The 24172-nt window shown below is 47.3% G+C and overlaps 2 protein-coding genes across 6 annotated transcripts; one reads left to right on the forward strand and one right to left on the reverse strand.

Annotated features, from left to right (window-relative positions):
* Nucleotides 1-413: 413 nt before the first annotated feature.
* ncdn (neurochondrin) lies at nt 414-6683 on the reverse strand. Of its 2 annotated transcripts, none has more exons than XM_023344422.1 (8): nt 6385-6678; nt 3410-4349; nt 2595-2767; nt 2288-2526; nt 1988-2203; nt 1776-1918; nt 581-1067; nt 414-491 (listed from the first exon to the last, which is right to left on the reverse strand). In XM_023344422.1, the coding sequence occupies exons 1-7, from the start codon at nt 6529-6531 to the stop codon at nt 649-651; spliced, it is 2277 nt and encodes a 758-aa protein (XP_023200190.1). In that variant the 5' UTR covers nt 6532-6678; the 3' UTR covers nt 414-491; nt 581-648. The 2 variants fall into 2 exon arrangements, with proteins under 2 accessions (XP_023200190.1, XP_023200191.1); XM_023344423.1 differs by lacking the exon at nt 414-491 and having other exon boundaries at nt 527-1067; nt 6385-6538; nt 6612-6683.
* A 1000-nt stretch (nt 6684-7683) lies between these two features.
* kiaa0319l (KIAA0319 like) lies at nt 7684-22308 on the forward strand. 4 transcript variants are annotated; one of them, XM_023345050.1, is made up of 24 exons: nt 7684-8010; nt 10860-11041; nt 11680-11809; nt 12487-12755; nt 13375-13437; nt 13523-13709; nt 14107-14208; nt 14290-14387; nt 14499-14589; nt 15465-15557; nt 15637-15769; nt 15906-16011; nt 16695-16817; nt 16885-17008; nt 17208-17340; nt 17428-17576; nt 17772-17923; nt 18017-18155; nt 18878-19037; nt 19113-19255; nt 19346-19468; nt 19867-19957; nt 20029-20120; nt 21004-22308. In XM_023345050.1, exons 3-24 carry the CDS (start codon nt 11686-11688, stop codon nt 21174-21176), a joined length of 2868 nt encoding a protein of 955 aa, XP_023200818.1. In that variant the 5' UTR covers nt 7684-8010; nt 10860-11041; nt 11680-11685; the 3' UTR covers nt 21177-22308. The 4 variants fall into 4 exon arrangements, with proteins under 4 accessions (XP_023200818.1, XP_023200816.1, XP_023200817.1 ...); XM_023345048.1 differs by having other exon boundaries at nt 7687-8010; nt 16885-17023; XM_023345049.1 differs by having other exon boundaries at nt 7687-8010; nt 14110-14208; nt 16885-17023.
* The last annotated feature ends 1864 nt before the right edge of the window (nt 22309-24172 follow it).

Consider the following 24172-nt stretch of genomic DNA (forward strand, 5'->3'; position numbering starts at 1 on the left):
GAGAAAGAGCCGAACCGGCTCCTTCATCATCACTTGATGAAGAAAGGAGGAGCGCGAAGCAGCAAAACATTAAAACCAGGAAGTCAGAATCACATCACTGGACCGGAACCAAAAAAATCTGTTTATATTAAACAAAAAAAAAAAAAAGAAAAAGAAAATTACAGATTTTATATCAGGCTATAATTTAAATACATGTTTATAAGAAGAACATAACTATCAGCATCTAGAGTAATTCGGTCCAAACCCATCAGAATGTTCCGGTTCTGATCCCAGCCGGATCATTGAAGACTCGTGATCTCCTGATTGGTTTTATGCTTTTAGTTACAGAATAAATTATTTTAAAAGGAGGTTCTGGTTCCCGTTTTTATATCATCAGAGACGGGTCAGAACCTCTCCAGAACTCAGAAAACATCCGGAAAACGGGAAAATTCTGTTGGTCTGCAGAAACTGATGGCTGGAGTCAGTGCGCCACCTGGTGGCGGCAGAGAGAACTGCAGGATCAGAGGAAGGAAACGGGAAACTTCAGTAATAAAATAGATTTTTATTAAACAAAAGAAAGAACTAGAACATGATCCAGAACCTGATCAGAACCAGGAGCCGGTCCAGAGCCAGGTAAAGAGCACACCAGGCAGTTCAGCAGAACCTCCTTTAATCTTTAAGTCCCACCGCCGCCTTCAGCCTCTTCATGCGGCCCAGAGCCCCGCCGCTCCTCATGGCCTCCCGGACCTCCCGCCGGCAGTCCGGGCAGCGCTCCGCCACGGCGCACAGCGCCTCCTCCAGCGCCTCCTGGCTGTGGCGCTCTGGCGCGGCGCCGCTCTGCGTCAGGACGCCCACGGTGTGCCGCAGCCAGCCTTCGTCCCGGATCAGCCCAGAGAGCCACGGCTGAGCCCGGACGCAGCCACCCAGCGCCTGCAGGGACAGACGCCACAGCTCCGCCGCCTCGTCCCAGCTCTCTTCCCAGTCTGCGCTCACCTGAACCGGACCAGAACCGGAACCGGGACGCAGGGCGCCGCGCAGGAACCGCAGGGTTACAGAGAAGAAACGTCTCTGGCCCGAATCCACCGGACCTGGAGACAAGGGAGAGTTAGCAGAGTTAGCAGGACGGACAGACAAATAGGAGGTCTGGTTCAACGCAGCAGGAGGTTCTGATCCGCTTCAGGCCCGGTCCAACCATCAGCTTCAAAAAGTGGTCAAACAACTTTCTATTAGTGCTGAAACTGATTTAAAACAATCACCGGTTTGATTAAAAGTTAGCTACGCTAACCACAAAGCGCTAATCATAAACATTAGTTCTGCTAACGCTATACCAGCATGGCATTTAGTTGAAGCTAATGCTAAAGCGCTATATCTACAGAACATATAGTGGAAGCTAACACCAACAAATTCAATTCAAATTAAATCAGATTTTTACAGATTAAAATCCTGCAGCACCAACAAACTCTAGACATCAACAGCAGCAGATGTTTATTCATATCACAGCTTGCTCTGTTTTTATTTTGTTCATGTTTGAAAAAATGATTTGGGAAAAAAAACAAGAGGAGAGGAAATGGAACTGGATTCACTTAATTCAAAATAAGAGCGTGAATATAAACAACTTGAAAAAGTCTTAATAGTCAATAACAAAAACTTCAACACAGATGTTGAACTTTATTTACTTGAAAGTTTACAAAACAAAACTTATAAGGAAAATTTAACTTGGGGAAGCTAAATATGCTAAATGAAAGATTAGCTGTGCTCACCACTGATTAACTAGAGGATTGGAAATGAACTCTGACCTCCAGTTGGAGCCTTTAGCCGGCCAATCATCAGCCCCAGAGTGCAGTAATTGGCTGCTAGGACCAGGAGGCGGGGCTTATTCATCAGAACAGGAAGTGCTTCACTCAGGTGGACCTCCAGGGCTCTGAAACACAGATCCTTCCTGGAAACGGACAGATGGGCTCAGAACCAGAACCAAACACCAGGAACCAGAACCAGAACCAGCAGCTACCTGACGCTGTCCGGCTCCGTCACCATCACGTTCAGGAGGGCGGAGCACGCCGTCTCCATGCTGGGGTCTCTGGGAAGCGCCGTCAGGCTCCGCCCCCTCAGGTCGGTCCAGGTCCGGATCAGGAAGTCCACCAACAGCGCCGGGGCGTCCACGCTGAGCAGCACCTTCCTGGGGGCGTCCTCCGCCGACAGGTGGCACAGGGCAGGTAGCAGGTACCTGCAGAGGGGGTGGAGCCTCCATCAGAGGGGGCGTGGCCTGTGCCACAGTGGAACCGGCTCCTGCAGCCGGTTCTGGGTTTACCTGAGAGCCCCGGTGCCCGTCCAAGCCCCGCCCCCCTCACTGAAGGACAGCCGGGCCGTCCAATCAGAGAGGCTCGGCTCGGCGGCTCCCTCCTGCAGGTGGCGCCGGGCATAGCCAATCAGGAAGGGCAGCAGAGCGGTCACTTCCTCCTTCAGACAGGAAGTCTCCTCGGCCAGCCAGGCGCAGAGCGCCCGGAACGTCGCCAGCACAAACGGGTCGGAGAAGCGGTCGGACTCCACCTGAAGGAGAGGAGACACGTTACGCTCTGCAGCGCCCCCCGCTGGAGGAGACAGGTCCAGGTGCCCACCTGCTGCAGGTAGAAGATGACGGCGGAGAACGCCTCCTGCAGAACCTCCAGAACCTGCCGGCTCTGCTGCAGACTGAGCGCGCTCAGAGCGGAGCAGTGAGGCGGCGCCGTGGCGCCGGCGGCGCCGGCAGTGCAGGCCTGCTCCATGGCCGCCTCCATGATGCGGTAGCATCCTGCGGGGAGAAGAAGAAGAAGAAATGATGACGCTGCAATCAGCTCAGGGACCAGAACCTACGGAGAGAAATTAGTCCCAATATTATGGCAAGTAATTCAAAATGTTTTTGCAATACATGAACCTACATTTATGGAGTTTATCTTTTAAAGATATTTTTTCATATTTTTGAAATAATCTTTTTACATTTTATTTTTTTTATCCAATTCTTTCCAAATGATCCTTTTAACTGTTATTTTTAGATTTTTTTATGTTCTGCCTTTTTTTTTCAAACAAATTTGAAACTTTTTTTCCCAAATTATTTCTTCAGACTTTTTTTAGACAAACTGTAATTTTTGAAACACGTCTTTTCTAGATGAACTGCTCGATAATTCAGGCAACATCTGATATGTTCATGCAAATTTATCCACTAAAACACAAACACGCAGGAAGTGACTCACTCATCGTTTTAGAAACTGATTAGATCAACGTCTAAAAAATAAAACTGACGCAGTCGGCTCTTTATTAAAGAAGTATATTTATTTATTTCTCTATTTATTGTATTTATTTTCTGTTGAACCAGAACTCAACGGCCTTTACACTGAGTTCTGGTTCTGGACCAGAGGGAAGTCGGACCCGGTGACCCGGTAGAACCGGACTCTACCTGTCAGTGTGTTCTGCAGCTCTGGACTCGGATCGTTCCCAGGCGGTTCTTCCAGACCCATCCGGACCTCCACGCAGGCCCGGTTCACCAGCAGGCAGCAGAACCGGGCCGGACCCACCGACTCCCAGCCATACAGGTCCAATAAGCAGGCACTTAGAACCAGAACCGGCCCGATCTGTTTGGGCGTCAGCTTGGCCTGCAGCGTGGGTCTCAGCGCCGCCCACACTCTGCCCACCGCCTCTCTCAGCTCCGCGCTCTGCAGCGCCGCCTCTGGCGGCGGCAGGAACCGCACCAGCTGGGCGCACATCTGGAGCCGGGTCTGGTCCGAGGCCCGGCAGAACTCCGAGCAGAGCCTGAGCAGCAGAGAGAGGAGTTCTGCTGGGTGTTTGCGCCAGGCTTCCTCTCTGGTTCTGGACAGCAGGCAGCCCAGCAGCGACAGCGCCCTCTGGTGGCAGCAGTTCTGACCCGAGGCCCGGCACAGGGCCGGCACCGCGCCCCGGGCCAGGAGTCGCTCCGGGCCCCGCAGGAGCCCTAACACGGCCGTCAGAACCTGGAAGCAGTCCGCCACCACGGCTTCGTCCAGAGACTTGACCTCTGACCTCCTGCTCTCATCCCCCTCGCCCCCGCTCCCTCCGGGCCGGGCCTCCGGACCCGCCTCGGCCCGGTTCTGCTGCTGCGACCCCGGCCCGTCGGCCAGCAGGCCCAGCAGCAGCGGCACGGTGGCGAGCAGCTGGGGCCGGGCGGCCATGTTGGGGTCGGTGCTGAGGGCGGCCAGCAGGGCGGAACCCAGAGACAGCAGCTCCTGGGGAGGAAGTCCCGCCCCCCCGGCGTCCCGCAGGGCCGTGACCAGCAGCCGGGCCGGGAGGGCCGGGCCCACCGCCTCAAACACCCGCCGCATGGTGGCCGGGTCCAGCTGGCTGGCAGGGCACAGCCGCGTTATCTGAGGGAGACAGAACCGGGTCAGAGACGAATCAGAACCGGGTCAGAACCAGGTCCAGTTAGCAGGGTTATCAGCTTTTGTTAAAACATAGATGGAGGTTTCACTGTAATAATGTTATCAATAACATTATTTATAAAAAGCTGATCATGAATTTTAGCCACATTCATCCTAATGCCACATTTTCAAGCCATTTGGACCAGTTTTAATTTTTAAATAATTGCTTCGTGATGTATCGGACCAAACAACGGAGCAATAAATACAAATGAAACAAAACTACAGTTTGAAGGAGCATTCTCTGGATGATTACCTGTGAGTGTTTCCTGTCTATAAGGCAGCTGATTGGCTGCAGGGACTCCACTACCGGCTATTGTTGTATTACCGTAATACACCATGTATGCGCGAAGCTAATCTTTACAGCCGGCTGGATTAACCTCCAAATTTCATGTGGAGAAATCATGTCAACTACTTAAAGAAACAAATCTGGTTAAAGACTTTAAAGATGGAGGTTTACAAGTTATTGACTTTGAGTGTTTAAATGCGGTCTTAAAGGTAAATTGGTTTACATATTTTACTAATGAATAGAAATAGTATCTGGTTTTGTCTCCCCAAAGGTTTGTTTAAAAAAATTAGATGCATAGATTTTGTTCTTAGATGTGACTTTGGTGTCGACAGACTTCCTGTTAAGTGATCTGCCTTTACAAGCAGGTTTTGTTGTGTTGGAAACTTCTGAACACGAACAGCTTCACTCCTCACCAAACTCCATCTGGAACAGCAGAGAGTCTCTGTGTTTGGATCACTGGATGGAAAAAGGAATTTGGTCCATAAGACATTTTCTTAATGACAGTGGAGATTGGTTGACTTATGACGAATTTTGCTTATTGTATAATCTAGATTGCTCATGTACTCAGTTTAACACAGTAATGAACTCTGACCCCTCTGCAGTCAAATATCTGGTTCAAAATATAAACATTCAATCAGCTAATCTTCAGTTACTTCAACTGTTTGGATGTAACCTTCTGGGCAAAAGTAATTCTAACAAACGGAGGCGTCAGCATCTAACTAATGTTATTTCCTGGGTGTGCTGCGGTGGCGTAGGGGACAGAACCACCCATGTTTGGAGGCTTTGAGTCCCGGACCCGGCGATGTTTGCCGCATGTCTTCCTCCCTTTCCTGTCAGACTACTTTCATATCAGGAACACTAGAACCACAAAAGACCCCCTGGAGGGGAGGAAAAAAATTATTATATTTCCTGTCCGACCAAATAAAAACTCCATTTTAAATTAGTTTTCTGATTCAGAGGTTAATAAGTGGAGAACCGCTGACCTTAAATCTCCTCTAAGTCCTAAAGCTAAAGAAGTTCATTTTAAAATTCTCAATAACTTTTTTCCATCCAGGGAATTATTAAGACAAAGATTCAACTTTGATACCAACAGCTGGACCTTTTGTGACAACGACTGAAAGAACAGATCGTCTCTTTTTCTATTGTGTGCAAACTGGAACATTTTGGAGGAACTTTCAGGACTGGATCTCATCCAAACTTTCCTCCATCATCCCTTAAAAAGAGAGGATCTAATATTTGGACCCACAGAGACAGAAGAACCTGATTCCTCACAACCTGCTGATCCTCACCAGATTCTTCATCCACTCCTGTAAATGGGGAAATAGAAATCCTGACTTTTCAGCTTTTAAAAACCCTTTAATGGACAAAAATCACTTCAGAACCTAAAACTGATGAAAAACCAGCAGGAATAAATACAGCTCTATAACGACCTGAATTTATGTGAGAACTAAAGCCTTTTTCTTTTCCTGTTTGTTTTTGTCGTTCTGCTTTCCCTCTGTTTGATGTCTGACGAATTTTATTTATTTTTATTTTACTTTTTTTTAAATTGTTGTCTTATAATTATATGTGTGCCTTAAGCCTGTCAGACTTGACTTCTTCATGTATGTACATGCCACGTGATCTTGTACAATTGTTCAAAGTGTTTAATAAAATAAATAAAAAAATAAAAAATAACCTCGGCAGGCTGAGACTCACCAGCATCAGAGCCGCTAACGTCTGGCTGTCATTCTTCGCGTGCCTGAGCGCGTGCAGACACCTGTCCAACACTTGGGTCTGAGCTTCACTGAGGCACCTTCCTCCTGCTGCTCCCTGCTCCTCTTCCTCCGCCGCTTGGTCACCCATGGTAACCCTGGCAACCAGCAACAGCAGTTTAAAGTCAGCTGAAAATGTGAAACCCGACAGGAGGGAGACTCTAAAACCACCTTAGTGATGTGTCAGCTGTTCCCAGACGCAGCACAGCAGCTTCTAAATCCTCCCGTATCAAAATAAACTACCAGAAACCAATAAAAACCCTCAAACAGTCGCGGGGAACCAATCAGATCAGGGTTTGTTGCGTAGTAAAGGCGCCATTTTAAGCCGCGCCGGAAAACGAGGCATTGACTGGGTGTGCATCGTTTAACAGCCGGCGCATCAGCCGGAGACAGAAACGTTGAAGCGTTGTATTCCAGGCAGTGGTTTGGGTTTCCGGTGTTTATATTTTTAATAATACCTTTTTTTTTCTTTTTTAAATACATCTATAGCGATTGATGACGTCATAAACTTCAATAACCCGCTCCCACAGGGGAGTGCGGTGTTCCAGAAGTAATCTCCTCCCACACCACCTTGTCCACATTTCTTCCTAGGTGATCTGCCGGCTGACGGTAAGAGATGCAACCTGTGACTCCTATTCAGCCTTATTTACTGTCCATAATCTGAGGAGTTAAATGGTTTCTGATCAGAGAATCAGTCAGTAGAAAGTTATATAACTGGATCCACCCGATCCTCCGGTTTCACCAGGCAACATGTTATTCAACTCAATAACATAAAGGCTGTTGGGCGGATTAGCTGTCAGGGTTGTAGGTTTGAATCCTGCCCAGGGACCTTTCCGCATAGTGTTGGCAGGCATTCTCTCTAAAAACATTATCTTTCTAAACAACACTGCCATGTCTGACTGTGTGAGATGGGTCCAGGGTTCGCTCTGGTATCTGTGACGGACTAATTAAAGCGAAAGCTAAATAAATAATCAACTGCATGTTATGGATTGGTCTCAAGGACTTTTAAAAGTATTGATCAAAATGGTTTTCCGTACTTTAACTTTCAAGCACGTCATCATTCACCTTTTAAGAAAACAGCCAATCAGAACAGAATACAGCCGAGTTGGTGTAGTAGCGCCAAGCTGCCGCCAGGTGACGCAAAGCGGAAGTCTGATTAAAGTTCGTCATATTCTGGTAAATGAAGATTTAAACCCACAGTTTGACTGGTTATATAACAGAACCGAACCTGTAACGAGTCTATCCCGAGGAAAGTATTGAAGGGAACTCGAACTGTTCCATTCATTTGATTCCTTTCAGACTTTTAAGTTGAAAATCCCTCTACCGGAAGTTGTGTTTTCCATCGGTGATCCGTCACTCATCAGCTGTACAGATCCGCTCTGACCCACTTTACAGTACAGAGGGCCAGAACCAGCGGCACATCTCCGCTACCGAACCTTGGGAGGCGGCCTCACCGCTGGCAGAACCCCCGGACCGGGACCGAGCTCCGGATCCAGCCCCGGTTCCTGGAGAGGTGACCGCAGCTGTTAGCCTGAAGGTGCCTCAGCGCGGCTGATCCCGGATTAGACAGGTAAGCCTCACCGAACCTGCGGTACCGGGCTGTCAGCGCCAACCTGCTGCAGCAGACCCGACCCACTCCACGGCGGCCTGCCCACGCTCCTCCGGCGGCTGCGGCCGTCCCGCTGTGACCGCGGACTGATGTTTACACTCATGTCAGATCCACGGTGAATGATCCCTCCACATGACGGAATTTCCTCCAGTTTATTCCCGTCTTGGGCCGGTTCGAGCTGAATGCAGACCCACCATCTGGTCCGGACTCAGAGGTCCGGCCGGGTTCTGTCAGGCCTCTGGGCTCAGTGCTGGGGCCCCTCTGGGCTCAGTGTTGGGCCCCTCTGGGCTCAGTGTTGGGCCCCTCTGGGCTCAGTGCTGGGGCCCCTCTGGGCTCAGTGTTGGGCCCCTCTGGGCTCAGTGTTGGGCCCCTCTGGGCTCAGTGTTGGGCCCCTCTGGGCTCAGTGCTGGGGCCCCTCAGGGCTCAGTGATGGGGCCCCTCTGGGCTCAGTGCTGGGGCCCCTCTGGGCTCAGTGCTGGGGCCCCTCAGGGCTCAGTGTTGGGCCCCTCTGGGCTCAGTGCTGGGGCCCCTCAGGGCTCAGTGATGGGGCCCCTCAGGACTATCCTCTTATTGATTCTTCATTACTGTATTTTTCCACTGTTGACATTGACTTTCCATTGTTTTGTAAATGTTAGCCAACATGCTATAATAGCCACATATTAATTGGTAGCATTTCAGTTCCTTTTAGCTCATTAACTAATGTTTGTTTACCAAATGCAGAAAGTCAATGTTAGTATTACCCACATACTAATGGTAGCAGTTAGGCTAACATCAGTGTTGTAGTTCATTTTGAGCTAAACGTAACATACTAATCAATAATAGTCAACATGCTAATCTTCAGTGTTTTATCTTACATCTTGCTGTTGGAAATGTTTGCTAAACTGTTAACATGAATTGATTCTAATTGCATTAAGTAAAACATGCTAGAGGTAGCCCACATACTAATGGTAGCATTTAAAGCTAACATTAGCATTTTACTTAATGTTAAGTAAATGCTTTACTGTTTGTATACTAGATGTACTATTATTGCAGATCAACATGCTAGAGGTAGCATGTTTATGTTAGTATATGAGCAAAAATTAACATTTAGGCTCATTTGATATCAAAATGGGAGTTAGCATCCTGAGTATGTTGGAGTTTGTCAGGATGATACTGACAGCATTTTAGCTAATTCTGGACATTCTCCTGACATGGAATCAAAACAACTCTCATGTTGTTTGTGGCTGTTTCGGCTTTGAAGCTGAAACTTGAGGCCTACAGAACCAAACTAAACCTCAGAACCTCTGATTCGGTTCAGACTTTGGCAGACCCATGTTAGATTTCCTCAGAAACTTTCCCGCTTCATTTTTTATTTAATCCAGAATGAAGGAATGTCACCAAACCGCCTCCAGTGTGCCTCTGCCCTCCTGGACCGGTTCTGCTTCTGCTCCAAACACATTCAGGGATTCTTCCTGCAGAACCTCTGTGTTCAGCTTTTCTCTGACTTTAATTAGGACAAAATCTGTGGTTTAAAGCTGACTCATTAAGGATCTCTGGCAGAAGCAGAATCTGCAGAGGAGGAAGTGCAGAAACTAGAAGCATGTGTGAAAAGCTGCCAGCAGAACTGCAGCAGGAAACAAATATCAGAACTGAGACAGAAACGTGGGGCGGGTCGGGCCTGGATCACCGGACCGGAAACAGAACCGGCTGCAGGAGGGTTAGCGTTAGGCCCAGTCTGAGTTCTGCTGTTCTGGTCCAGATAACCTCACCGTCACGCTCCCGCAGGATATTCACTGAAGAAGAAGAGTAAACACTGGCAGAGGTCCCACCCCTGGCTGAGCTCTGGACTTTGACTAGGCCTGGTTTTGTTGTAGCTCTGCTGCTGTGTTCGGGTTGTGGTTCTGACCCAGTTTGATCCGGTTGGAGGTTAGCTCAGGGATTCTCAAACGTTTCAATGCTATGACTCCAACAGCTTTGACCTCTGACCTCTTTGCAAACCCACAGGAATTACAAAATATATAAAGAAATCTAAACATAAATATAAACTAAAATATATAAATATAATAAATAATAATATATAAAGCCATTCAATAATTATGACATTCATTCAGCATAAATAATAACCTAATTCCATCTGATTTCAGTCCATCATCAGATAATACATTATGACTTTATTAACAAACAATTTCCAACACAATCTCCTCTTGATTGTAAGAAAATGTAATATTGTAAAGGTCATTTTATTTCTGTAGCACATTTTCATCAACAGGGCAACACAAATAAATTTACAGGAATTAAAAGGAAATACAAACAAAATAACAAACCAAAGGAAAGAGCAAAAGAAGAAAAAGATAATAATAATGTTGATCCAAAGTAAATAAACTAGATACTCTAGTAAATATTACATATTTAAAATTTGATTAAAATATGAATCAAATGTCATTTTATGAGTGTTTTGCAGCAGAGCTAATCTGGTGTTTCTGAATCTGACTGGCAGCCAATCAGAAAATCTGAATTTATTTCAACTTTTCTTCTATCTAACAAAACAGAAATCATGATGAAAAATGTCAAATAAAATGTTATATTTTTCTTCTCATCTGTCTGAGCACTCGGGTTTAGAGGACCGTGTGACTGTGACGTTATTGCTACCCGTTGCCATGGCGATGCCAGGATCAGAACCTGTGGGTTTGGTTCTGCAGTTCTCTACAGCTCACCTTACCGTTGCTATGACTGCAACCCTATGGTGGCCCTGAAGGGCCCGAAACGGTTTGGACCTGCAGTCAGAACCAGGTGGTTCTGGTTCTTCGCTGATCCGATGTTTCGCTCCGCAGCGCAGCGCCGGAGCCTCCCGAGGCGGCCATGTTGGATCTGACAGTCAGGGTTCTGGTGTCGACCCGTCTTCACCCGTCGCCTCACTGCAGCTCACTGCCAACATAACTCCTCTTCCTCATCTTCTTCTCTTCCGTCCCGGGACCAGAACCAGATCCAGAACCAGGACCAGAACCAGGACCAGGTGAGCAGCTAATTATCCAGGAAACATTTAGAAGATAAATATTTATTTCACCTTTTATCTATTTTATCATGTTTTGTTTTATTTGTAAATTTATTAAAATGTAACTTTTAAAAATTAAATTGTACTTTTTATGCATAATTTATAGTGCTGTAATTTATAGTTTATCTATTTAATTGTTTTTTGTAATTAATATATTTCTTCATTATATTTATTTACTAAATGTTTCTTATGTTATTTTTCTTTATTATAAAAAAATCATTTAAATGTGAGAATCCAGTGAATGAGGAAACATTTAATCTTTTAATTATTATTTGAAATATTTGAAGTCAGTTTGTAAACCTTTTGAATATTTATTTATTTGTGGTGAATATTTATTTATTTGTCGTCTGTCTGTCACTTAATTCACTGTTTTCTCATTTTCTTCTGGTATTTTTGTCTTTATTCTAATATTAGGACTTTTTTTGTTTCTTCAGCAAAGATTAAATACAAAATTTAACCTTATTTGATCTTTAGCTTTTTTATTATTTATTTTTTGTAAAAATGTTTTTATAATATTTTATTTCATCCCTTTAATTTTTTTTGAATAATTTAAATGAAATGTGATCTGTTGTTTTGGACCGGTTCTGGTTCCGGTCCAGTTCTGGATGTTTGTCTCCGTTGCTCCTGCAGGTTCTGGTACCAGGTGGAAAATGTCCGGCGGCCTGCTCACCTGGCGCTGGCCTCATCTGCTGCTGCTTGCCCGCCTGTGGCTCCTGGCTCCGCCCACAGGTAAGCCAGCCAACATGGCGGACAGATGAACAGGGCTTTGTGTGGCGTTGCCTTCAGCTCTTACCCCATCACGTTGCCATGGCAACAGCAGTCAAAGGTGCCGTCCGGGTCCAGTTGGGCCGTCCTCAGTGCACCTGTCCCACCAGGAGACGGAACCGAAGGTTTCTGATTAAGCTGAACTAAAACCTGTAGTGGCCAAACATCCGCTAACACGCTAACAGCTAATTAGCATATGAGCACTTTGGCTTCTTTGCTAATGTTTATCTTAACCATTATTAAAGTTTCCAGATAAATTCTAAAGCACTAATTTAATTGGCTGTTTGGTAAATTTGAACAAGTTTGGATTATCAACGTTTTTGTTCATGCTCTTATTTTGAAGTGGGTGAAGACACAGCAGTTCTGTTTCCTCTCGTCACAGCCTCTTTGTTTTTCCAATAATTTTATTTAAAACACGAAAAATTCATAAACAAAATAAAACAGACAGTTCTGACCCGGTTCTGATTCAGTTCTGACCCGGTTCTGTCTGGACATGGAGTCAGATGTGTTGGGTTTGGAACGTGATGCGTTCACTGACTGCTTTCATTACTGCGCTATTTTCAGAATCCTTTAGATTCTCCGTCTGGACTCTTCTGCTGCGTGTGGGATGACCTTTGACCCTTTGCCTCCTCCTCCTCCAGGCCAGGCGGCCGCTCTGTGCCGGGTCTCCGGCGGCGTCCTGGGGATCCACTGGAGCAGCACCCTGAGCCTGGGCTGGTTCCCGCTGGCGTCCGGCCAAGGCGGCGCCACCTGCTTTGAGACGTGCTGCCTGCGGCCCGGCTGCGGCGCCGTGTGGAGCGTCGGGGGGCGCTGCGTGCTGCTGGGCTGCTCCAGGACGGACGGCTGCAGCATCTCCGCCCTGCCGCAGCCTCACCAAGAGTCGCTGGGGCTGCTGCAGCTGCTGGCCAAGGTGGCGCTCATTTTATCGCTGAGGGCTGGAAGGAAATTAGTTTCATTATAAGAATAAAGTCATAATATTAGCAAATGTACCAGAAAAAAAAGTTTTAATGAGGAAAAAGCTTCTAGAGTTCTAAGCATCCGATATCAGTTTGTGATTCTTTCTTCCAAAAAAGATTCAATCGTTTCAAATTTGATGCCGATGTGACAAAAGTAATTAATTAAACCAACATGAAAATATAACTTCACTTTAATTTTTGTGTAATTTTTGTGTCGCCGTTATTATAAAATTTACTTTATTCACCAAACATTACAACTTTTTCCTATTTTTATCCCGGCGTTACATTTAACTCTTCATTTCACCAGATGTTCAAAAGTCATAAAAACTTCTTTTTTTCTCATAATGACTTTTTTGTTATACTATTTTCTTCATGTACAGTTGTGACTTTTTTCTTGTAATGAAACTTAAAAATCGTGAACTGGCTCTAATATTCCACCTGAATTCAAAGTGTAAATAAGAGAACATAATTGTCAAGATGGCCGCCCTTGGCGCGATGCCGTCACTGAAACCCAAAAACATCCAGATTTCCCAAAACTTTTTTCTTTCCTGACCCATTTGTTTCCTCCTGCAGGGTTCGGTCAGGATGAGGCGCAGGAATCCTCGACATGCACGAAGACACGACCTCGTCACCATGGTAACGCCATAGAACGGCGCTCCAGCAGCAGATTCCGGTTCTGTTCTGGTTCTGATCCGTTTCGTTCATGAATCTGTGTGTGCAGGAGACGCTGCACGCCGCTCCCACTTCTCCCACAGCTCCCAGCAGCTCCAGTCTGCTGCCGACGGCCCAGCAGAACCTCAACCTGCCGGCCAATGGCAGCTCAGACGGCGTTCCCGTTCCGCCGCCGCAGAACGCCACCGTCGATCCCACCACGTCCTCCGACACGGCTGTGGCTCCGCCCCCAGCAGGTGAGAGGCAGCAGAGGCGTCACATGACCTGCAGGTGGGAGCGTGGACTTTGCCCCCGCCAGCCCGAGGTCAGCTGCAGTTTTCCCAGATCCAGAGGCGTTTTAGTGTCGACAGCTGGAATGTGGCGCGGCGCTCCAAGGCTCTGCAAACAGGAAGAACCGAGTTATCAGTTCCTGTGAGCCGAGCAAATATCTGGAAACCAGAAACAATCAGCTGCAGTCGGAACAAACTCCTCCATCTCACAGATTCATGGAGCTAACCGAACATGCAGCCATTAATCCATCATTAAATACATTTAACTTTTGGGAATTTCAAGAGAATAAAATAGTAATTTCATGCGCGTTTCCTGAGGGTCAGCGAACGCACCGTGCAGCTCACTGGTCCTGCTCTCCTCCAGCAGTCAGGGAGTTGGTGGTTTCGGCCGGACAGAGCGTGGAGGTGACGCTGCCGCGGAACGAGGTGGAGCTCAACGCCTACGTGGTCCCGACCCCCCAACCAGGTAAGGTCTCACCTGGAGGCGGGGCATCGTGGAGAGGGGCGGAGCTTCCCTCCACGATGCCCCATGTCTGGTTCTCTTCAGGAAGCAGCTACGCCTTCGACTGGCGGCTGAAGACGCATCCCAGAAATTACACCGGAGAGATGGAGGGCCAGAAGGGACAAACACTGAAGCTCAGCAAGGTACCCAGGTTCTGGTTCTGAACCTGGTTCAGGTCCTGGTTCTGGTTCTGAACCTGGTTCAAGTCCTGGTTCTGGTTCTGGTTCTGTCTGACCTTCTCTCCCACCCTCCAGCTAACAGTGGGCCTGTACGAGTTCGAGGTGACGGTGATGGATGGGGACGGCGCTCGTGGGCGGGGCTACGTCAACGTCACCGTCAGACCAGGTGAGACGGGAGGCAGGTTCTGTTTAGGTTCTGTTCAGTTTGTGTTCAGGTTCTGTTCATTTTCACAACAGAACCTGTTGTGAACCTGTTCACAGGTTCTGTTGTGTTCAACAGGTTCTGAACACAACAGAACCTGTTGTGTTCCTGAACACAACAGGTTCTGTTGTGTTCAGGTTCTGTTTAGGTTCTGTTCAGGTTCTGTTCAGGTTCTGTTCAGGCCCAGATTAATTTCCAGGTTAGCTGTTCACGGAGCCTCACCTGAACTCACCTGGAGCCGATTTTAAACCCTGAATACTTTTTATCAACGACCGATTCCAGCGACTGAAGAAACGAGGAGCGATGGATAAATGTCTGGATCCTGGAAACTGAGTCAGAAACCTTGAAGGTTCTGGAGGTCCGACCCGAACTGCAGAACCGATCAGCAAAGACCCAGAAAAAACTTTCATAGTGGTGGACAGAGCTGGTCGGTAAAATAAGTTAGAGAGGAGCAGCTGTTTGAAAAAAGAAAGATACATACATTTATATGAGAATTTATATTTATTAATTGAAAATGCAAGATACTTTTTCATAAAAAATGTTATCTTACCTGCTCATCAATAAAGTAAATGTTTATGAAATGTGCATCATTAACACAAACAGAACTACACCTGCCTTATTAAAAGAAAAACTGATCATTTCCATTTTTTGGGTCATCAGTTGTTTTCTGTTTTGTTGGCCAAATTATTACGTTTTTTTATTTGGTCTTGGGCCGAACAAAATCACAAACATTTGATAAATGAGCAGATGAGGTCGCATGAATGAACATCCCATGATGTGTTTGACTGGTTCTGGTTCTGCTCAGTGATCCACTTAATGCCTCATTTTCCACCTGGCAGAGCCGCGCGTAAACAAACCCCCGGTTGCCATGGTTTCCCCCAAGTACCAGGAGATCTCCCTGCCGACCAGCTCCACGGTGATCGACGGCAGCCGTGAGTGGTTTTCACTCGACAGAAACGCCGCCAGCCGCCATGGCTCTGACCCAAACCTTCCTCCTCTTCCTCTGCGCAGAGAGCACCGACGACGACAAGGTCGTGACCTGGCACTGGGAGGAGGTCAAAGGTCCCCTGAGGGAGGAGAAGGTCTCTGCCGACACGCCCATCCTTACCCTCACCAACCTGGTTCCTGGGAACTACACGTTCAGGTGGGGGTGGAGGAACCCGGCCGGTTCTGCTGAGGTTCTGGTCCAAACACAGACCGGGTCCAGGGTGGTTAAAGCTGCCAGCCAGAACTTTTTTCCCTGAGTAAAAAATTGTGAATGAGTTTTCCTCTTCCTCCAGTCTGACCGTCACGGACTCGGACGGCGCCACGGACTCGACCCAGGCCAGCCTGTCTGTCAACAAAGCCAAGGACTACAAGCCTGTAGCCAACGCCGGCCCAAACCAGGTCAGAAACCTCCTTCCTGTTGGTTCTGGACTGTGCGGCGCACCAACAGTGCCAAAACTTGGACTATTCTCCACCCAGCATCGAGTACTTCTTTGTTCCCAGGAGGCTACTTCTGGCGCTGGCCGGCATCACTGACTGAGCAGGACAATATTACCTAGCATTAGCTTTGGAGAGGCTAATGACTATCATGGTTAGGCTGGTCATCCTCCTTCCTCTGCTGTCCATTATAATGGATAGGCTAGCATTAGCATTAGATATGCTGGTGTTACCATCAGTTCAGTTAGCATTAGCATTGGATAGGCTAACATTAATAATAATAATACATTTGAAAAACTACCATTAACTTTGGGTAGGCTTGTGTTAGCATTGGATAGGCTAACAACTAGCATGTCTAGGCTGATGTAGAAAAAATGATCAAGATAAATGTTTAGCATAAAGTACCAGTAGACACCATGCTGCAGATGGATTGTATTTTTGTTTACTGTAATTCAAAGTGACTCTAAGTTGGTCCATCACTAATCAGATCAGTAGTTAGCTCTGGATTAAACCTTCTGGAACAAGGCAGCAACCTCTACTGGGTGAACAGCAGTGTTAATTTTGGCCCCAACAGTGCACCATAGAACCGGGCTGTAGAACCGGCCGCAGGCGGTACCAATCCCAACGGGCTGTGCGTCTCTTTCCAGGCCATCCAGCTGCCGAGGAACTCCATCACGCTGTACGGCAACCAGAGCACGGACGACCACGACAACCTGGGCTACGAATGGTCGCTGAGCCCAGAGAGCAAGGACAAGGTGGTGGAGATGCAGGTGAGGTTCTGCAGCGCCGCCGGGTCGGTCCGGATGCGCCGGCCTCACCGTGTCTCGTGGTTTCCAGGGCGTCCGGACCCCCATCCTGCAGCTGTCGGCCATGCAGGAGGGAGACTACACCTTCCAGCTGACGGTGACGGACTCGGCAGGACAGCAGGACACGTCTAAGGTCACCGTCATCGTGCAACCGGGTCAGAACCGCCTCAGTATGTTTCATGGATCCAGAACCTTCCTGTTGGTCGGTCTGCCAATAAACACAGCAGAAAGTATTCACACTCTTCAGTTCCTAACGATTTGGTCAAACAAAAGAAAAATGAGACATTTTAAGCTGGTTCTGCTGGGTTCTAATGGTTCTGCTGGGTTCTAATGGTTCTGCTGGTTCTGCTGCAGAGAACAACCAGCCTCCAGTGGCGGACGCTGGGCCGGAGAAGGAGCTGACACTGCCGGTGGATGAAACCACGCTGGACGGCACAGAGAGCAAAGATGACCAGAAGATCGCCTCCTACCTCTGGACCAAGACCAGGTCGGTTCTGGGTCTGGTTCTGGAGGTGCACTGGACTTGGCCTGATTTAAAAATGGACCACTTTCTGGACGCTTTCTGTTTCTCCAGCGGTCCGGACGGCGTGAAGATCAACAACGCAGACAAAGCTGTTGCCACGGTAACGGGCCTGGAGGTCGGGGAGTATCATTTCACGCTGACAGTGACGGACGACAGGAAGCTGGAGAGCAGCGACACGGTGAAGGTCATCGTCAGAGAAGGTCAGTGGGCTGTTCTGGACCGGGTCTCAGAGCCAATCAGGAGGCCTGCAGCGTCTCACAGCCAATCAGGAGGCCTGCAGCGTCTCACAGCCAATCAGGAGGCCTGCAGCGTCTCACAGCCAATCAGGAGGCCTGCAGCGTCTCACAGCCAATCAGGAGGCCTGTAGTGAGTGTCTGTCCCTGTCATTGCCCCAGAAAAGGACCAGCCTCCTGTGGCCCGGGTTCTGTCCACCCCGCCCGTCTCCCTGCCGGTCAGAACCGCCGCCCTGGACGGGTCGCGCTCCTCTGACGATAAAGGCGGCCTGAGCTTCCTGTGGAGCCGAGACGACAGCAGCCCGGCTGCGGGGGTAAGATGTTCTGCACCACCTTGCCGGGTCCAGGTTCAGGTTCTGGTTCTGGTTCTGGTTCCGGTTCCTCATGCTGGTGGTTTTGTCTTCCAGGACGTCCTGAACAACTCCGACCACCAGGCGGTGCTGTTCCTGGGGAACCTGGTGGAGGGGAAGTACAGCTTCACGCTGCAGGTGACTGACAGCAAAGGACAGAGCAGCTCAGACCGGGGAACCGTGGAGGTCCGACCCGGTAGGAGACCCGACAAGAACCAATCAGAACCAGGGCGGGGCTTTATGGATTCCAAATAAAACACCAGATCTAGTTACAGTAAATATTTTTATTTTAATCGTCCGTGCTCTGAGGCGGCTCTGCAGTTTAATAAAGAGAATAAAGTAAAGAAATATTAGCAGAATAAATATGCAATTTTAAAAAATATCTAAAACTATGAGAAAAGCTTTAAGAAAAGTTAAAAATGCTGTGAGCAGCTCAGTTCATGTAAATATTTGTATGATTCAAACTTTCAAACTAATTTGTTGAAAGATGAAGAATTTCCTTATCTGGAAAACGGATAAAAAGTAAAACTTAACAAGATGCTCAACTTTCTTCATTGAAAGGAATTCTGATTCTGATTTTAACTTTTTATTATATTTCATGTCATTTTCATGAAATTCTAAAAATTTTTTCTCATAATTTAAAAATAAAATATTCCAGCCTGGCTTTAATATTCCATCGTAGACAACCTGAAATAAAATCCATATACATGGAAGCTGTAAAACAATATGGCCGCCATGGCGCGGTGACATCACTATGAAGTTCGTAAACACAAGGAGAAAATCCAGATTTCCCAAAAATGAAATCTTCAATTAATCAATAAATCAATTAAAGTCAGACCTACCTGACGACCCACTGATCCGATTCCCTCCTGTGACCTTCTCCTGACCTCTCCTTGACCCCTGCCTGACCCCTGTCAGACCCGTGGCAGCGGGACCTGGTGGAGCTGGTCCTGGAGGTCTCCGTATCCCAGGTGTCCCAGCGGCAGCGGGACCTGCTGCTGCGTCAGGTCGGCGTCCTGCTTGGCGTCCTGGACGGTGACATCATCGTCAGGGAGATCGGCGCCTTCGGCGAGCACAGGTTGGCCACGACCCCTTCCCGTCGGCCTCCGGCCGTTTGTCTGTGATGAAGCTGAGCCGTCCTCCTCTTCCTCAGCACCCGGCTGGTGTTCCTGGTGTCGGGCGGTCCGGGGCGCCCCCCGCTGTCCGGACGCAGCGTCACGCTCAACCTGCGCAGCAAATTGCGCAAACAGAAGAACGACTTCCTGATCTTCAAGGCTCAGGACATAGACACGGTCGGTGAGTCGCAGCGCCGACGGGAACCAGCAGGGGGAGCCGTAAGGCCGGTCTGATGCTGAGACTCCTCCTCACCTCCCTCCTCTTCCTCAGTGTGCCAGCTGAACTGCTCCGGACACGGAGAGTGCGACTCGTTCACCAGGAAGTGCGTCTGCCAGCCGTTCTGGATGGAGAACTTCCTGAGAGCCCAGCTGGGAGACGCAGAGAGCAACTGTGGTAGGAGGAGGAGGAGGAGGAAGAGGAGGAGGTGGAGGAGGAGGAGGAAGAGGAGGAGGTGGAGGAGGAGGAGGTGGAGGAGAAGGAGGAGGTAGAGGAGGAGGTGGAGGAGGAGGAGGTGGAGGAGGAGGAGGAGGTAGAGGAGGAGGTGGAGGAGGAGGAAGAGGAGGAGGTAGAGGAGGAGGAGGTGGAGGAAGAGGAGGAGGTGGAGGAGGAGGAGGTAGAGGAGGAGGAGGTAGAGGAGGAGGAGGAAGAGGAGGTGGAGGAGGAGGAGGAGGAGGAGGTGGAGGAGGAGGAAGAGGAGGTAGAGGAGGAGGTGGAGGAAGAGGAGGAGGAAGAGGAGGAGGAGGAGGAGGAGGAGGATCCTGTCTTTAAACTGTAACGTGTTTTCTTTCCAGATTGGAGCGTTCTGTACGTGACCATAGCGTCCTTCCTGATTGTGGTTGCCGTGGCAACGCTGATCTGGTCGTTGGTGTGTTGCTGCAACAGGTGAGTTCAGATCCTGGTTGCTGATTGGCCGCCAAATGATGATGATGATGATGATGTTTTGTCTCCTGAAGACGAAGGAATAAAGTTCGCCGCAGTAAAAGTCGATATAAAATCCTGGAAGGTGAAGAGCAGGAAGTGATGGCGCTGCAGCCGCCCAGAACCAGTAGGACCAACACACACACACACACACACACACACACACAATCGATCACTGAAGGAATGTTGTTATTGACTCTTCCTTAAAGATTTATTTATTTATTTGTTTATTTGCGTTTATGTATTTCTAAAATTGTGTAAAATATATGAGCATTAGGGCCAGACTAAGATTTTTATTTAAATTACGAGAATGAAGTCATAATATTAACAGAATAAAGTTGCAAAATAACCGGATGAGTTACTTTAATGAGAGCAAGAAATCAGTCTGTGATTATTTCTTCATAATAAATAAATTCTTTCTCAGTTGTTTCAAATTCCTGCTGCTCATAATCTGATGCTGATGTACTAAAAGATTAAATATTTCCTAATCTGGGGCGTGCCGTGGTGGCGTAGCGGTTAGCGCGACCCATATTTGGAGGCCTTCAGTCCTCGACGCGGCCGTCACGGGTTCGACTCCCGGACCCGACGACATTTGCCGCATGTCTTCCTCCCTCTCCTTCCCCGTTTCCTGTCAGCCTGCTGACGTATAAGGGGCACTAGAGCCACAAAATACCCTGGAGGGGTAAAAAAAAAAAAAAAAAAAATTTCTTAATCTGTAAAACCAAAAACAAAGTAGAACTTCACAAGATGTTCAACATTCCTCATTTTTATGTTTTGTGTTTGAGTTTAAATGATAATTTATTCTAATATGATGACTTTATTCTGGTAATGTTATGATTTTATTCTCATTATTTTTTTTCTAAGCCTGGCCCTAACACTCGGTCATAGAAAGCAGCCTGCAGAATTTTTTTATCTGATTAATCAATAGATTAATCGTTTGCTATATTAATCGTTAGCTGCAGTCCTACAGAATGCATGATCTGACCTCTGACCCCTGTGCCCCTCCGCAGCGCGCCTGAAGCCAGCCCCCGGCCCCGCCTCTTCGGCCCTCATGCACTCGGACTCGGACCTAGACAGCGACGAGGGCCAGGAGCGCGGCCACCTGCTGCGGCCCCAGAACGGCTCTCTGAACAACGGCCAGGGGCCCCCGAGGGCCAAGAAGCCCCGCGAGGAGCTTCTATAGCGCCGGGTCTAGCCAGAACCGGGTTCTAATGAGTTCTGGGCCGCTGGGTACTCACTGTGAGACGACTTTTACTGATGGACGCATCACTTCCTGCTTCAGCGACGCGCCGGCTGGCCGCTGGGAGCGTTCACCTCGCAACCAAACACTGCCACCAAACCAGAGCTACCGACCCAAAGCCCATCCAGATCCCCGCATGAGGATTGCCGGGCCGGATTGGACCGGGCCGGAGGTTCTGCTGCATGTCTGCTTGTTTTCTGTCTTGTTGACCCACTGGACAGTCAGAGTGGGCTTTTATTCTGAAATCCTGTCACACACTGGAGAGCAGCCTGTTAAGGCGCTGACTGAGCCCCTCCACTGAGATGCTGATGATGAACTTTGACCTCGTTCTGTCTCTGGTGTTGCTTTGAAAAGGGAGAAATTGGCTGTTGAGTTGGAATCAAAGCTGGTCGCTGCAGACAGGAAGCTCACATGGGAGAAAAACTGAAAGCTTCTCTGACTGTGTGCTTCATTTTAGCTTTGGTTTTATTTCAATAAAAGCTTTAATTTCCTGTTAAAGTGGAAACAGGGTGGGATTTTAATCTGTAGTCTTCCTGCTTAGACAGGCCATCACCAGAACCCTGATTTTTATCTGGATGATGAGCTTTTAATTGAATGTTTTCTTATTTATTTTGCTTGATTCTACTTTGTCCTGAAAAGCTCATAACTTCTAAAGCTGAGGAAAAGGAATAGTTTTGAGAAAAGATGTGAAAACTGAATGTTGCTTTACTAAAAGTCAAAAGAGGAAATTATTCTAGATTCAGATGTGAAGCAGGAGATTGATGAGAAGGTTTCCTCTAATCTGCTCAACCAGAACCACCATGAAGCAGCCTGGTTGTTTCCTGGCTGGGGGGAGAAACGCAGAGCAACACCATGTTGCTTCTTCTCATCCATCTGTCCTTTAGTTTTCCAGCTGCTTCAGCATGTCTCCTGTTACCTGTAGGACCTCAGCTCTGCAGAGTTCACTGTGAAGCCAGAACAGGGAGGCACTGGTTGCTTTTCTAATGTTTAATGAGGGATCGTCCTCCCGTCTATCTGTGGTCAAACCTAATGAAACTGGATCATCTGTAAATCTAAATAAAATGTTTTAAAAGTTTATTGTAAAAAAAAATGGACTGTGATTTTTCTTTGTAGATCTTTCTATTGCTGCGTTTGTTCTTCAGTCGCTGGTTTAAACGGGTTCTGATAGTTAGCAATAGACAGAAGCTGAAGTTCTGATGGTTCTCTGGAGGAGACCTGAAAATGGCGGAACAATAAATCGCAGCACCAGTGTGGACAACATAAAACAGCGACATACATGGAGGTTATGGGCCACAAATACCCATAAATTTGAGAGGAAGTTGAGATTTCCTCTAAAAATGCTGATAACTGCGTATTTTAATAGTTAAAACGCCAAATATGGCGTTATGTGTTAATACACAGTGGGAACCGTCTTAGCAGGGCTCTTTACTCCACGCTTACGGGTTCAGCCAATCAGAGCCAACGAAAATAAATGGCTCTCCTGGATTGGATGGTTTTTCTAACGCCAGCCAATAGCGTGTCGGCTAGTATTTGGCTTTTGTGTTTCAGCTTCCCGAGCGACATTTTCTTTTGACTGTTATAGGCGTGTTGTCCAAAAAAACTAAAAGAATTATTGAATAGGCGATTTTTTTCCACGAGTAATTAGGAGTCATGTTTCACAGAAAAACCCAGGAATAGTCGGGGATCCACCGGTGGTTGTACTGAAGCAAGAGTAGCGCTACTTCAATGCATTTTTATCCAGGTGAGTAAAAGAAGTTATCCAAAGAATTACTCGAGTGAAAAATAATTAAGGACCGAGTAACTGTTCATAAGATCTGATTTAGTATTTATAAATGATGACCAAAATATCAAGTTTGGTGAAAATCCTTAAATGAACAAAAGAAAAAGATTTTTAGTCGACGTAAAACATGAAACAAATGCGAAGTACTAATAAAAATATCTACTGCTTACACTTGACCTCCAGGTAGCCCAAAGATTGTGTAGAAATAAGAGGTCTCACTTTGACATAAACTAAATGTTTGTCTGATACATTTTTGGTTGAACATCGTTGTTGTGGATAGGTGAGGGGCGGGATCACGTGGTGTTATTACTGATTGTAGATCACCTGTTGCGGACCAGGTGACTTTAGTGAGTGGGTGATGGGGAGGTTTACTTTTTGCTGACCGCCTTATGCTAGTATGTTTTTTGTCCTTGATCACTGTTTAAACCTGCGGATCCGGTTTTAATGCTCTTTTGGACACTGTTCAATCATCAATCAATCAATCAGCTTTATTGTTCTTGGATATTGACAACATAACAAAATGAAACCATCTTAACTGCATCCTGGATTGGCGTTTTGGATCAGCTGGCGCGTCAACAAGGATTCCCCGACTTTGTTTGACAGTCGCTACGCTAATAATCGTTTTTCATTCAGTGAAAGTGCTAACAGTTAGCAACACTTCATAATAATATTAAAGTGACGCATGCCTACTCAGAAGTAATCTTTTGTTTATAAGATACCGATGTGACTTCTATCCCCCTCTGGGATGCGCTCTACTATAAAGAGCTGCTTGGATTGTGATTATTATGAGTTAATAAGTAAAAACCCAAAGCAGACCATTAATGATGTAGACTTATGGCAGATCATATCTGTCACGATATTCGCCTGGTTTTCTGCTGCTGTTTCCTGAAATGACCTCTGGTATCACACCGTATGCAGACGATATTTGGCTGTGCCTCCACTGTTTCACTAAAGCAAACCCATCTGTCATATTTAATGACCAGCTCCGCTCTCACTGTTTTATTTGTTTCTTTGCAGTTTTTAAATAACAATCAGGTTGTATCTGAGTTAGTGGGTCGTTTCTTTGTGCGGTTCTGGTTCTGCTGCTTCTGTATTGACTTTTCTCTGCTGTCTGTTGAAAACGTCTCAGTGTGAAGGAAGAGCATTGGAGAAACTGGAA

The sequence above is a fragment of the Xiphophorus maculatus genome, chromosome 13 (genome assembly GCF_002775205.1).
Source record: "Xiphophorus maculatus strain JP 163 A chromosome 13, X_maculatus-5.0-male, whole genome shotgun sequence".
Classification (NCBI taxonomy): domain Eukaryota; kingdom Metazoa; phylum Chordata; class Actinopteri; order Cyprinodontiformes; family Poeciliidae; genus Xiphophorus; species Xiphophorus maculatus.